This window comes from Diadema antillarum, unplaced genomic scaffold (assembly GCF_040938485.1).
Source record: "Diadema antillarum isolate AM-2024a unplaced genomic scaffold, OU_Dant_1.0 seq00000821_RagTag, whole genome shotgun sequence".
NCBI classification, from domain to species: Eukaryota; Metazoa; Echinodermata; class Echinoidea; order Diadematoida; family Diadematidae; genus Diadema; species Diadema antillarum.
In genome coordinates, this window is record NW_027271698.1 from 3,901,954 (window position 1) to 3,916,907 (window position 14,954).

The window sequence follows — 14,954 nt, forward strand, 5'->3', positions numbered from 1 at the left end:
CGCCATGGCAACGATCAGCAAACACCCGGAAAACTAGTCATAACGCATCAAGAATAGATCCAGACACATCCTAGTGGCCTTAGAAATTAGTGCAGATAACAACCTCACACACAGAATGGACAAGCATGAGATATATTGTGCCTGTAGCTCCATGAATAGAAAACAAGAACTGTTGAAATAATCTTAAGGACATCGCTTGTAAGTCCAAAAGATGGAAAATTTTGTTCTAATCTGTGACGACGTGCAACATTGGGCAGCAGCTAGCAGAGAATGTCAAGGGCAACAATGCTCAAATTTTATTTTCTTTCTTCAACAAAAGAACTACTTCGGATTTTGATGTACATTGTAGTTTAGACCGTGAACTTGTGCTCACATTTTGCCCGATATATTTTTCTCAGCAGGCCATGTTACTACCTGGGTGGTGCTACTATTCTTTAACCCTGTTGTGACAACTTGCAGCCGGCTTATAAATACATAATGCCATTTCAAGATCTAGTGCAGAAAGAAGGTTAGTATACAAATGATGCATAGGTCTGAGTGCATCAGTACAAATTGTGTGCATAAGATAATATCACAACTACATTGTAGATTCCATAGTCACAGCATACACACATCATTTTGTGCATCATCTGTTTTATAGAACACTGAACATTTTTTGCCAGAAATATAGTTTTTATGTAGTCAAAACTTCAATATCGCTATTAAACCCACGGACTTGATTAAATGTAACTATGTGAAATTTAGCCAAAGTCTGTGACAAGCCTTCCTTGGGAGAAAATCAATGTTTTGCACCATGACAATTTGTGGCAGGTGAGTAAGCTAAGTCTCTCAACACCTTGGGATTTCCTGGAAGTGGGTTTCTGTTTATTTTCAAAATTTGTGCAGTGTCACAGTTACCAGAATTCTCATATCAATTTCAGAACCCTCCACTAACCAGCTCCTATAACCCCCCCCCCCCCAAAAAAAAAAAAAAAAATCAAATAAATAAAAATTACAACAAAATAAAAAGAGGCATTACAGAATGACACATTTGTGGAAATCAAAGTCAACAAAACTGCATAAAAAGGTGATTTGGCTCTAAAAACAGAAACATAATATATTCTAAAGGATAAAAAGTTTGAAATTCTGGTTATAAATCTCCTGTGCAGATATCAAGTTTTCAGAATGCCTCAACATTATCTACATAGACAATAATTCACTCATGAGGTATGTCCATTCTGGGTTGGCCTTATTTGGTAAAATGTCTAAGCTTTTGTGTGCTTGACAGCATCTCAATATTGTGATTCTCTCAAAACTCTGTGTATCCGGAGGCTCGTTTCAATGCTATATCCACAGCTATGTTTTCCTTACCCACCCCCCCCCCCTTTATACAAATATTTTGGGATAACCTGGAAAGCCTTTGGATCTGGAAAATTGAAACATGCCGGAATCATGGAATCAATGTTCAAAATGTTCATATTGGTGTTTGTTTGTTTGTTTGTTTGTTTGTTTGTTTGTTTGTTTGTTTGTTTTTTGTTTTTTGGGTGTTTTTTTTTTTTTGGGGGGGGGGTTAAAATGCAAAATCTTGTGTGCTTGACTGCATCTCAATTTTGTGCTTCTCTCAAAACTCTTTGTATCCAATGGCTGGTGTGGTGGTTGTTGTTGTTGTTATTCAGGACAACCTGGAAAGCCTAAGGGTCTAAAAAACTAAAACATGCCGTATTATGGAATCAGTGTTCAACAACTTCATCATGCTTAAATGGTGATGGGCCAAATTTACTACTGAATTCTTCAGCGGTAAGTGACCTCACATAAAAGGGGTGGCTTAAGATTATCTGGAGGTTTTACCCGGCAACCAAAATGGAAGAAACTGAAATGAAAATCACAAGTAGTGTCTGACTAACCTGTTATGAGTTTGTCAAGTTTTTTGTCACACTCTCGATAGGCCTTCTCCAACCTGGCCTTCTCTACACCTCTCTGCTGCTCGTCTTCACTGTGAGGGATAGAGAAATGGGAGGGACAGAGGCCAAAAATTGGCAGAAAGACATGTGATTAAAATATTAGTAAAGAACAGTATTGTGTTATTCACATTCATGCAATACTATTCATACAAACACTTCTGTTTAAATTTAGTTCTTGCTACTTTCGATCATGACAATTTCTCTCCTAACAGGATGTTCATTTAACATTTGACATTCAACATGGACCTTCCACACCCTACCCTCGGGACCATAACTTGGCTGTTGCAAAATGCCTATGGGATGTTACTTAGCTGCAGCTGCCTCGTACGCAAGAAGAAGACTTATCATTCTAATATCAAAATATATAAAGAAGAAATCTCCCATCTACAGAAGAATCCGTGAATAGTTGTGAAATCTATAACTTAAAGTTTAACATGCAACATGGTGTATGAATGTAACCTAGAAACCCCAGTCCGATTATTATGATCACAGATTGATAAAATCAAACCTTGAAAAAAGTGGTGCCTTGCTGAACTTCTCAAAATGAAGATAAACATACAGCACTGTAAATTTTTCATTTGACTGGATGATGACCCACAAAAAGATATTCTCTTTCTTTTTCAGAAACATGACACCGATGAAATGCAGTTGTGGCATCTAACAACCTCTTCCTATTATATTCTTATCCCCCATCTTACCCAAAAGAAAACCTCAGTCTTTTATCCATTAGTCACTTTCATTCCACAAAAATGTATTTTCACTGACGACTCATTCTTATGACTTACAATGTAAGTCTGCAGCTGTTTTGACACAATAAGCAAAGATAAAAGGAGAAAAGAGGGTGGGGGTAAGGAAACAACATACCTGGCTGAGAGAGTTCTGATGACTGACATTAAAAGTCCAGTCCCTGACTGTAAGGGAGAAAAGAGAAAATAAAGTGTGATAAACAGTCATAATCAAATGCATTTTCTACATCCAATGTCTACAGTGTGTATTGACAATCCATATATGAAAATGAACATTGGAAAAGAATGGTGTTTCGGGGGTATGACTTTCTATCTCAATATGTCATCTTTCGATATGGAGTTGAATGATTTTTCTGCACTGAGTGTTGTCAACGTAACTACTTTTCAGAAAATGCCACACATTATTAATCATTTTTCCAATGCACGAATAAATAAAGCGAATGCCTCTCATGCTATTATCTTTCACTATATTTACATTAATACAAACGTAAAGGGGTAACCTACAGGAATGACACATACACTGTACAGTGTACATCATTATTAGCAGTGAAACGGCACTGCATAGCTTGTGTCTTTCAATGCTAAAAGTCATTCAGATAAATAGAATAGAGATAATGGTGTACTTCTTGGTCAATGAAACAACCTTTAAACACAAAGATGATTCATCCAGTGAATGAATGCAATGTCTGGAACAAGATTGTGCATAGTGAGCAGGTTAACCACATGGTTGCAATGGTACCGTGGCAAACTGCCAACATTCACTGTACATTCTTCATAGGAATTCTTCAAACTATTATCTCCATGATATATTCTCTGGATAAATTTAGTGTAGCCTATCGCTAGAGAACTTTCTGTAACGGTATACTTTCGGGACCTCACTTCTCAATTAATTTCCATTATAAGCAGAGTAAACATGTAGTTGATAAAATAATCATCACAACACTGACAAATGTACAAAATTGTTATTTAAAAAAAAGCCAGAGACAATACTATTGACATGTACTGTCATAGTGGATAACCTACGGATAAACAGATGCTTGTAAGGAAAAGGTTACCCAAAGGTTACTCAGATCAAATGACGCTAAGAACAACAAAATCAAATCGAAACAAATTATTCGAGTGTGAGTAGAACAAAAGTGAAAGCAAGTCTTCACAACATTAAAGGCATAATTTACCATTTGCAGGAGAACCAAAAATCCAGCATTAGTGCTTTAAAATAATTCTAAAATGTGAGTTAGGGAAAGAAACAACCACCGTAAAAATTTGAATCCGTATCAATTTAAGTATTGTTAAATACACAAAATGTGCACAATAGTTACAAAAAATGTTCCAGACTAAACCATCTAAAATTCAAGTTTAATGAGAAAAATACTGATATCTCCTAAATATTTTAGGCTTTAAGACAAAAATTGTATATGGTAGGTGTTATGTAAATAGGATAGCTCAGTGCCCTAATGAATAGGAGCCCTGCCTGGCAGTGCAGCATAACTGAATAATAGATGCCCAGGCCTGAATGAACATTGGAATGCCAGTGATATACCCACAGTCCTGCAGTTAAGACAGCATGCTTTATACTTCACTTCACTACCAGTAGCCAGACTACAGAGACACACCCAAAAGGTAACTCCAATCCAGCATAGTATATAACAGTGGCGACGAGGATGGGATACTTTGTAATACGACAAACCTACATATACATGTATGCATCAAATGTGATATCTTGAAAATTTTTTAAATCAATGCTCCCAAAGGTAAACAGGACCTTTAATGAAAAGCCTGAAATACAATAAAGCAATAAAAAGTACCAACATACAATTCATTTTGTTTTCGTAGATACATAGTCTGCATGTTACAGGAGCTTTATCATCAGAGGATTAAAAATAAATTCTACATTGACTTCACAGAATGTAGGCCTACATACTTGTAAACACCCTACCACATTGGGCGGGCGTTTCTGTCTTACCAAACCTTTGAGTTTCGGCTTTGTTTTAACGACGCGTAACACCGGTCGGTAGCGGGGGGCTCTGGGGGAGTGACTGGGAGACCCACAGGGGGACACTTCTAGGTGGGCAGGTGGTAGAGGGGCAGGTCTTTTCTTGCTACTCCGTGAGGAAGAGCCCCCACTGCTTCGACTGATACCACTACTTCCACTGCCCCCGCTGCTGCGGCTGCCACCACTGCTACGGCTGACCCCGCTGCTGCGGCTGCCTCCAGAACTGCTAGCACTGCTGCTGCTGCTGCTCATTCTCGAGAAGTGCAGCGGCAATCGCGCGAGGCCCCTGTCTCCATTGCCAAGGCTCATCGGCCGGTGCTTGACGATCGGTTTGAAGACACCCGACAGACGGTTCAGCTGCTTGGCTCGAAAGCTTTGCCTGTTCCTGTTTGCATTAGGATCATCCATTGTGATTGGCCCGCTATTCTTGATTGAGTATTCCTCAATTAAAAATCCCAATGACAGAAGTCTGCTGAGATCTCCTCTACCTTGTAATGAAGTACTCCTATCTCACGGGATTATAAGTTTTTTTAAGCTTTAACAATGTTTTTGCAGAAGAAAATAACTGCATTCAGTACCACGCCATGATATGTTTCCACAAATGTAAAAACTACAAGGAAAATTGTCTGCTGTCACTCCAACAGGAAAAAGTTGGCAACTGTAGAAATACCCACATATTTGTGGCTTAATTCCAATGAAAGCGTAACCTGTATGGGTGTGTGTTGTTGATGATCCAGCTATCATGGCAAGCCTGCTATCACAACTCTGTGCCCATTATGTAACATACCATTACAAGTTACTGGATAATAGCACAGAAGTTAAACACCACTTGATATCCACACTTTAGACACTGATGACAGTGTGGTTGCCTTGCTGGCTTGACACTCCTCATCCAGTGACACAGATAATACACTGCTCCTTTGAAACAAAACTGGACACACACATGGCACTGTTTACTGATTCATCCAAAGTCAGAATCAAAAAGAGCATTTTATCAATGTGTGAGACAGAGAAAGAGCATTAAAATCTCTTTATGGTTATCACTTGAAGCTTATGATCCTCCTCTTAATCTGATCTCCTTGGTCCACTATCCTCCAGTGAGATGCTTGCACCAGCATCACTCTGATGTATGTGGCTTGTTTGTTTGGCTGATCATGTCAACACATTAAAAACTGAAGGGCAGACTCAGAACAAAAAGTGGGGAAAGTTCACATAAAAAAGTAGCCATACACAATGCATTTAAGACTGCTGCAGCTGTTGATGGAAGTAGCCTTTCACACAGGCTGAGTGGAGAGAATCACAAATCATGACGACAATCAGAAGATACATGTAAACTTGATCCAACCAGACACTTGAAAACGCACAGATCCATTTGCTTGTATTTGATAGTTTAACATGTTGCGCGCATGTGTGTGGGGGAGGGGGTAGGGGGGGGGGGGGATGCGGCCGAAGATGGTTTGTGCAGATATTGGACAGGAGTAAATGTTGCCAGACTCTTACAGGAAAAACACAGGTACACTGTACACGGTGTACTTCAGTCTATACGATAGCCCAGTAGCGCAACTTGTAGGATTTGCTGGCAGGCTTCATGACAGTGAAAAAAAAGAAGAAAAAGAGTGGGTGAACAGGACATGGACACAGACCAGTATTTGGCCTTGGTAGAGAGCTGGCAGAGTTCAACCAATCCGCTGCCAATTCTCATTTCCTGAGCGGTGGTGAAACAGGCAGGCTTGCACTTGTACTTCCCCCTGGCCAGTCTCACACCACTGGTTCCACTCGGATCACCCCTGGTCTCGATATCGGTGCAGCTCCAGCAATATTTCCCCCTGGTTTGTTCTGCGCCTCACTTGGTCATCTAACAGCAAACTTGACGCTGCGCTCTCCTGTCACCCTCGCTGCCAGAGTCTGAAATGGCGGGGATGTCTTTGGGACTGATGGCACATGTTTGCAGCAGACTGCGGTCTGGGAGGCAGGATGATGCGAGTCATCAACAAAATCAACAGGAGCCTCGACAGGTGAGTTACATATTTTTAATTGTAGCATCACATTTTGGTTTAATCCTGTCACACCCAAAGGTGACACTATCATGCATATTACCAATGAAATTAAGTAATAACAGTGGTCCTGAGGTTTGTGCCCATGAAATGTACTTCAAGCTTGGAAGCAGCTACTGTAACTGCCCCTTCCCAGCCCATGCAACATAGTGCAGCTAGAAAAACACCATACTGCCTTGGTAACATTATGAATAGGACCACTAGAGGGCATTGTATGCAGTAAAAACATTATACTGATAACTCTCTAGAAATTTCCAAACACTGTCCTTCGATAAATATGAATACATGATGTACACATACACACACAGAGGTATACTAATAGACCTTCTACTCACTTCGCCTACTTTTGATTTTACCTACAATTGTATTAAAAAACAAACTCCAATGAAAAGAAAAATATGTAGCAAATTACATTTGACATATAAACACACCAAAATCTGTGAATGAATCTATACAAAAAGAGTTCTTTTGGTACGAATCTTGCAAAGCAAAGTGGGTTGTAAGGCTGCATACTGTCATACATTGTAACTCTGAAAGATTTTTTCCTGGCACAAAATACACTCACCCTGTGCGGTCTGGAAGCAGGACCTTGGAAATTTGTTACCAACCATGCCTTCATGATATGCAGCTGCATACATGCAATGAATTCCTTCATCTAGTACCTTGGATTATTGAGTCATGACAGTGCAGTGTCATTGTACTCTCTTAAATGATTATTTTGTTGTTGCTTTGCTGCTCTTGGTTTTTTTTTTTCACCTTTCTCTGTTCCTGTTGTGTTTACCTAATGCTGTACTAAGAAACTACATGGATGTACGATGTAATCATTACTTCGTTAAAAATTTTAGATGATTTTCCTTCTTTGTCTTTCTAAAACAAGATTCAAGTACAGTTTTGTTTAAACATATCACAGCTACCCCTTAAGTCAAAAACTGCAAAGATTCATATACTATGATGTGTAAGCCCTATCTCACGAGTATCTCTTTCATTTTTTAATTTGTATTTAAAGCAGAGCCGAGAAGAACTAAATTATAAAATGTGAGTGCTTGAGAAATGTAGCAATATTACCATTACCATGGTATAACATAACATTAATCAGAGGCTATATTCAGCAGTTCCTCTCCTGGGCCTTGTTGCATAATACAATCAAACATAAGTAAAAAAACAAACAAACAAACAAAAACACACAAGTCAGGTAGAAAAGCCAATCAGAATTGAAGATACACAGACTTTGTATGTTTGATTGTAACTTTTATGCAAAAGGGCCCTGTTCCTACATTGTATGAGAATGTGTTCCTACTGAACGATAAAATTCTAGGGAGGTTTGATGCATGGTGATACAGGCACCTCAACTTTTCACTTACAATGTGTGTAGTAGAAACACATCAGATAGTAGGTGATGCGAGGTATAGTAATGTAGGGTGGTACATTGTAGTCATCCACCTTTTTAGGTGGTTGCTACACCGGTGATAGGAGGGATGATTTTCAGCAGGAACAGAGCAGACCGGAGGTCTCAAAGTCTTACTAGGTGATTCCACATGTTATTCAAGGACGGATTTTAAGGCAGCATGCCCACGACCATGTCTGTGACCTTATAATTTGCAACTTTCTGGTTCACTGCACTTTGCAAGTTCCCTCATATTACTCATATCTGCATTACCCAGTGTCACCACATACGTTATTGTTCAGTAGTAACAGTTTGGGTAAGTAGTAACATACAAGAGGATGCAGGTAAAGAATTTAAAAAAATAAAATAAAAAAATTGGTGATGCGAGGTAATACAAGTAGAAACTCCCACTAAGATATGACTGTGGTACAAATTGTATGATTCATCCCACTCACAAACGCTGATCAATGTCAGTATCAACTACTGTCACACTGTTCTAATTATCCATAATCACAGGGAGACATACCGTATTTGACATATTTATCTATGATGGTAATAAAATGAAACCTCCTCTTATTCGGAAAACAGTTCAACATGTGTGCTTATGATGGAGCTCTAAGCCAGCCAACTCCTTGTAAACAGAGGAGAATATCCATAGGAAAGGAAAAATTTCAAGTCCTTGCTTGCTATGACGGATAGAGGGCAGTATTTCAGAAAGAGCTGCATACATCATGCACTACATGAGTACTGACAACAACACCATCACTTCTGCAATCCTCACAATATTGCACTGTTCGACTGCTGAATATCAGAGTTTGTGTATTTTTCATCATATGATATGGCATTGGGTAATACTGTCTGCATTCAAATTGAAATGTGTTACTCCAATGAAAGATTACCATGGTATGCAGTAAATATGTACATCTCAATTCCTGAAAAAAAACCACACAACACAGATACTGTATGAATGAATGAGAGAACACAAATGGTTATATAAAAAGTACAGTAAGTTTTAATTCATACATACTTCTCATCTACAGAGCTGTAGGATACATTTGTATTTGATGAAAGATATTTTGTCTGAGAAGTACAGTGCATTTGCTGAAAACAATTTCTAATGTGTATCATGCCTTCTACTGTATATCATACACAGTGCAGAATAAAACTAAAATTTAGTCAAGAATTCCAGGTGGTTTTCTACTACTACATATGTAAGTTTCAAGTTGGATATCTTTCAAGTACCGGTACATTATCAGTCACAGGAAATGGACTGAAGCTGTATCTTCCGTATCTTCTAAATACAGAATGTGCCTGTCATTTTTAGTTGAGCATCATAGCATAAAATGCTGCAGAAAATAATTCTAATTAAGAAAATGATGCTCTATGATTTTACCAACTCTACAAGCCATCAACTGACTGAGAAACAGGTTATTCAGAAATAAACATTCTAGTACAATAGTCCACACTAAATCAAGATAGGTGGGGAGGTTCGATTTGTCTACACTTATAAAGCAGTGTTCTCACTTCATACATTGTGGCCAATATTAACCCCAAATGAAAGCCAAACAGATGAAGGACTATTATTGTACAAATATTGCCTTTTAAGAGGTACAATGTAACACTTGACATCCCCACAGGAATCATATTTTCCAAAGTGCACAGCGCTGAAGGAAACTATTGTAACTTTCAAGGGACTGTAAACTTAGTGTCAAGTGTTTTATTACAATCTAGGGATGGTAAGATTGTTAATACAATACGGTAATTCATTTTAGCCCTGTCAGCAGCATATTACCTGACATGATGTTACTGCAAGCAATAAAATTTTCATCCTTAACAGTGCATTAATCGCCTGAGTGCATTATGATCAATTATAAAATGGGTTCAAGAATGTAGCCAATAGGAAGCGCTGAAATGAGTCACGTGTGCTTTGGTTATTTTAGTCCCATTGCACTGCATGTTAAATCCTATTGCCGATCGTCTGTGCGCGCGGCGGCTCCTTTGAATTGCATAGTATTGCATGCATACGCGCTGTCAATCCTGTAAACAACTTCTAGTTCGGGCTGCCGGCCGGCCGGCCTTTCTTCCCTTGTGCATAACATGTGTGGCGTACGTATACTCTTATACGTACAGTAGACCAAGCGTTGTGGGACCGGACGCGTACATGGAGTCACTTTGAAGGGCAAATCCAACGATTTAGCAGGTTAATTCTCACGCCATTTTCAGAGTATGTTGTCTAGTAGGCCTATATGAGGAGTCTATATCAAGTCTTTAAAGTAAAAGGTGCATATTCTATGTAAAATAAGTAAGTTTTCATGCGGGAACTTAAGTGTCCGGAAACCCAACCCCCCATCATACTTTAATGTGCGGGATTTCCGAGTGCGACGTGCGTAAATGTTTGGGACGAACATCTTCGGACAACTTGACCCACAAAGGTACGTGAAAAATGCTGTTAGTTTTTGAATTTTTGACCCATTTTATAAAACAAATGATGCACAGGATTATTTCGTGGCGTTAGTGGAGATGCAGCTCACTCTCGGGTATTTACAATGTAGTGCAACATGCATTCGGCTTTGCCTCGTGCATGTTTCACAATTGTAAATACCCTCGAGTGCGCTACGCCTCCACTAACGCACTCTATCCTGTGCATCATTTGTATATTACTGACCAGTATTCATGCAGACCATTCAATATGTTACTCTGCTTCACAAAACCAACAAAAAGTTGCCAGACATGGATTTTTAGGTAAGGGCAGATTCTGAAAGAACATATTACAGGCTTTAAAATGATGTACATGTATAACTCACTCAATTCAAATGGACTCTCCAAGAAGATAAACCTATCTAAATATTGCAAAGAAAATACATATGACGGTACTCTGGAAAAGTATGAACTGAGAAAAGAGGCTCTGAAGTATCGGGTTTATTCAAGCACTTAATCTCTGACAAACCATACTAACTTATAGTGATGAATGGGACAAAAAACAGGATGTAAACCACAACAACAATGAAGGGATCATCAGATTAAGCTGAAAATGAGCATGCTATCTTAACACATTCTGTCCATGATTAATGCCAACTTTCAAAGCAGTAGTATTATCCTTTAAAAATTATTAGAGTTGAAAGTGAAGTGTACAGGATCTTTAAGAAATGAAAAGGGGCCTCCAATCACACCACTCTACAAAAAAAGATAGTAGAAAAACTGCAGAAATCAAACTTTCCCATTCATTTCATGATTCCAAATTCAAGAATAATGTAGAAGAAGAATAGCCCTTTCAGGAAAGTAAACAAACTGAACATTGACTTGGGTGACCAGTTTCACCTTTTTGAACATAATCTAAAATATATTATTTAAAAACATATCATTTAAAAATATTAGTAAAGTAGGGCTAGAATCCCTCTCTGAACTTGAGCTTAACCATGGACATGTAAGGTAAGCCATCCAAAATTCAACCATCCACTCACTACATATCACTAGAAACCTATCCAACCATCTACCTAACAATAAGTTAGATCTAGATCTAGATTTCTTTTTTGCCAATTTGAATTAATAATTAGGCCCATGGGTGGTATTCTGAAATCCTTCCTACGAAGAAATTTCTTCCTACCGTAAGTCAGGATATTTTCTTAAGTGGTATTCTGAAAACCTTCCTAAGTGTCTTTCCGAGTGTCTTCCCAAGTTTTTTCCTAAACTTAGGAAGAAACTTAGGAAGATATGCAAATGAGGACGAGATATGCAAATTTCTGACATAGGACGAAGTTGGTATTCAAGAATGCACTTAGGAAAGAATTTTAGGAAGATATTTAGGGAAGCCCACCCCTGTCCTAAGTACAACTGTACATTGTTAAGATAGCAAGCTGCAAAACATCGTGATAGGCACTTGTTATTCACTGCGCGCACCATGTACTTTGATACGCGAAATGGGCATGAGAGAGGGGACATGCAATGCACATCACACACACGTGTATCTAACCCTACGTCATGATATGAAATTGTCATTGGTTGGTTCCTTTATATGATACAGCATTTCATAATGGCTTAAGAAAGGACATGGGCGAGGATAAAGGATGGCCTAATTTGCATTAAGAAGTTTCTTCTTTAATATGAATCTGAAACAGTTCTACTAACATTAGAAGTCTAATCTTAGGAACAAATTTCAGAATATAATTCTGTCTTTCCTACTGAAGGCACTTCTAAACTTTCTGACTTACAATGTGTAGTGTACTGTAGGAAGAAACTTACTTACGAAGATTTTCAGAATACCAGTCCGGGAAACCCGCTCATGAGGACCGCCCTCGCGTACGAGGATGGTCCCTCCTCATGAGGACCTCCCCCCGCCTCATGAGGCCCCCCGGGGAACGCCTCATGAGGCCCCCCATTCACTTCTTATTCATCTCACATCTGACGTATAAATTGTCGCAACTTTGCACGGTGATTTTTTGTTACACACACATGTCCACTATCCATGATGAAAAGAAGAAAAAATCCTGTCTGTTTTTTTTTTTTTAAATCGAGTTTTAATCACCCGATGCAGAGCGCCCATCAAAACACGGGCGCCAGCGCGTTCGCACAATGCAAGACTGCCGCACCTAGCGGCCTGATCCGACTAAATATTTTCGATGCTTTTTTTCTGCGGCTCTCACCTCTCCGCGCACGAATTAGCCTCGTGAAGCTGAAGTCTGACATCTTTTTACACAAATTCGTAACGAGAAAAATTAAATCAGTACTAACCTGATCTTGTCCATATATTCCAAATTACTATTCCACACTGATAGAGTAGGTGGGTAGATGACATACTCCAGTTTGTTAGCAAAATAATCACTTTGTAGGTATGACGAGTTCACTTTCTTCGTCAATTCCGCCCACGATTCCGCCGCCCGCTTACCGTTTGGGCGCTTTCTCTGGAATCATCCCGCGACGCGACGTACGTCGCATCACATCACGCATCCAGCACATACCAGTCTGGTACTTAGTATGTGCTGGATGCGTGATGTGATGCGACGTACGTCGCGTCGCGGGATGATTCCAGAAAAAGCGCCCAAACGGCGGCATCGTGGGCGGAATTGACGAAGAAAGTGAACTCGTCATACCTACAAAGTGATTATTTTGCTAACAAACTGGAGTATGTCATCTACCCACCTACTCTATCAGTGTGGAATAGTAATTTGGAATATATGGACAAGATCAGGTTAGTACTGATTTAATTTTTCTCGTTACGAATTTGTGTAAAAAGATGTCAGACTTCAGCTTCACGAGGCTGATTCGTGCGCGGAGAGGTGAGAGCCGCAGAAAAAAGCATCGAAAATATTTAGTCGGATCAGGCCGCTAGGTGCAGCAGTCTTGCATTGTGCGAACGCGCTGGCGCCCGTGTTTTGATGGGCGCTCTGCATCGGGTGATTAAAACTCGATTAAAAAAAGAAAAACAGACAGGATTTTTTCTTCTTTTCATCATGGATAGTGGACATGTGTGTGTAACAAAAAATCACCGTGCAAAGTTGCGACAATTTATACGTCAGATGTGAGATGAATAAGAAGTGAATGGGGGGCCTCATGAGGCGTTCCCCGGGGGGCCTCATGAGGCGGGGGGGAGGTCCTCATGAGGAGGGACCATCCTCGTACGCGGGGGCGGTCCTCATGAGCGGGTTTCCCGGACTGATACCATCCTTAAATTCTTCTTCAAAATACTCCTCAATGTTCCATCTGGAACCAAACGAGGAGGAAATGGGAGTGTGCGATGTTGCTCTGTTTAAAATAGTCCTTGTAGCGTGAGGCTTGGTTTAATATTCAATGGTCATGCACAAAACATTTAAATGTAAATTTGTAAGGTATCTGACACCGACATAACATTAGATAGCTACAATCCATAGATTCTACATACTACTGTAAACGTCAATATTTTCGCGCGATTAATTTTTCGCGCTGAGCGGCTCGAAAACGTATTCGCGGGTTCTTAAATTCGCGCTCCGCAGCAGGTTACTTTACTGTAGTACACATTCACTGCTTTCATCCAAAGCCTCTGCTACAGTGCCGTATACTGCTCTGCTACATAGCTTGCTATGCCAGCGTACGACAAGCGACGTAGCGAGCGGCTCGACTGCGAGTACAAGCACTCAAATACGTAGTACAGCTGTGACTCTAGTACCGTAGTCACGGGGGACTGTAGCATCGATGCGTGCTGTGCACACATGCATGCTACAGTACACAGCAATCTAGGGTATCGTCTCTTCGCACAGTACTAGTAGCGTAAACATGCCTGTACATTGTACTACGTAGCAGGATCATCGATGAAGCGCACACAATTCATCCCGTTCAAAATGTGCGTAGAAAATTGTGAAGATATATTCGCGCGTTTTTGAATTCGCGCTAGCCGAGCATAGCGCGAAATCCGCGAAAATTAATGTACCGCGAAAATTTCCACGTTTACAGTAATCAATCATGTGAGACATTTCTAAAAGCGGAATCCCACACTAATCTCCAATATCCTGCCAGCACTATAAATACATAGCATGGTCCCCTATAATAGTAGGCTGGGCCTTGTTGGAGAGGAAACGGCCTGAATTCGGGAAGTCGACCTAACTCAACGAAGCGACGAGCGCTCCGACTGTGACTACACGATGCCCAACTCACTGCACTCAGTCCCACTCGACTCCCAGCTCCGTTCAACTCTGAACCCACATATTTACAGTCAAAACCTTGTAATTTACATCATAACAACAAGAAAGCTTGAATCCTGTTGAACTCACGGAATCTTTTCGGCTTGTTTCCCCTTGTCCATGGCCCCTTCCGCTACCAGCCGGTTGCTGAGCTGCCATTTTCCGGTTGATAAGTTATTACAATCAG

General features: G+C 40.0%; 1 protein-coding gene across 1 annotated transcript in view; it reads right to left on the bottom strand.

The window, feature by feature from the left end:
* The window catches only part of LOC139739896 (exocyst complex component 4-like), a 54,124-nt gene extending 48,977 nt beyond the window's left edge, over positions 1 to 5,147 (bottom strand). Inside the window, exons 1-3 of the mRNA XM_071650497.1 lie at positions 4,650 to 5,147; positions 2,805 to 2,851; positions 1,884 to 1,972 (exon numbers count right to left, since the gene is read on the bottom strand). Of these exons, the coding sequence (XP_071506598.1) occupies positions 1,884 to 1,972; positions 2,805 to 2,851; positions 4,650 to 5,087 (574 nt within the window). The 5' untranslated portion in view covers positions 5,088 to 5,147. The remainder of the gene's footprint in view (positions 1 to 1,883; positions 1,973 to 2,804; positions 2,852 to 4,649) is intronic.
* Positions 5,148 to 14,954: the final 9,807 nt, after the last annotated feature.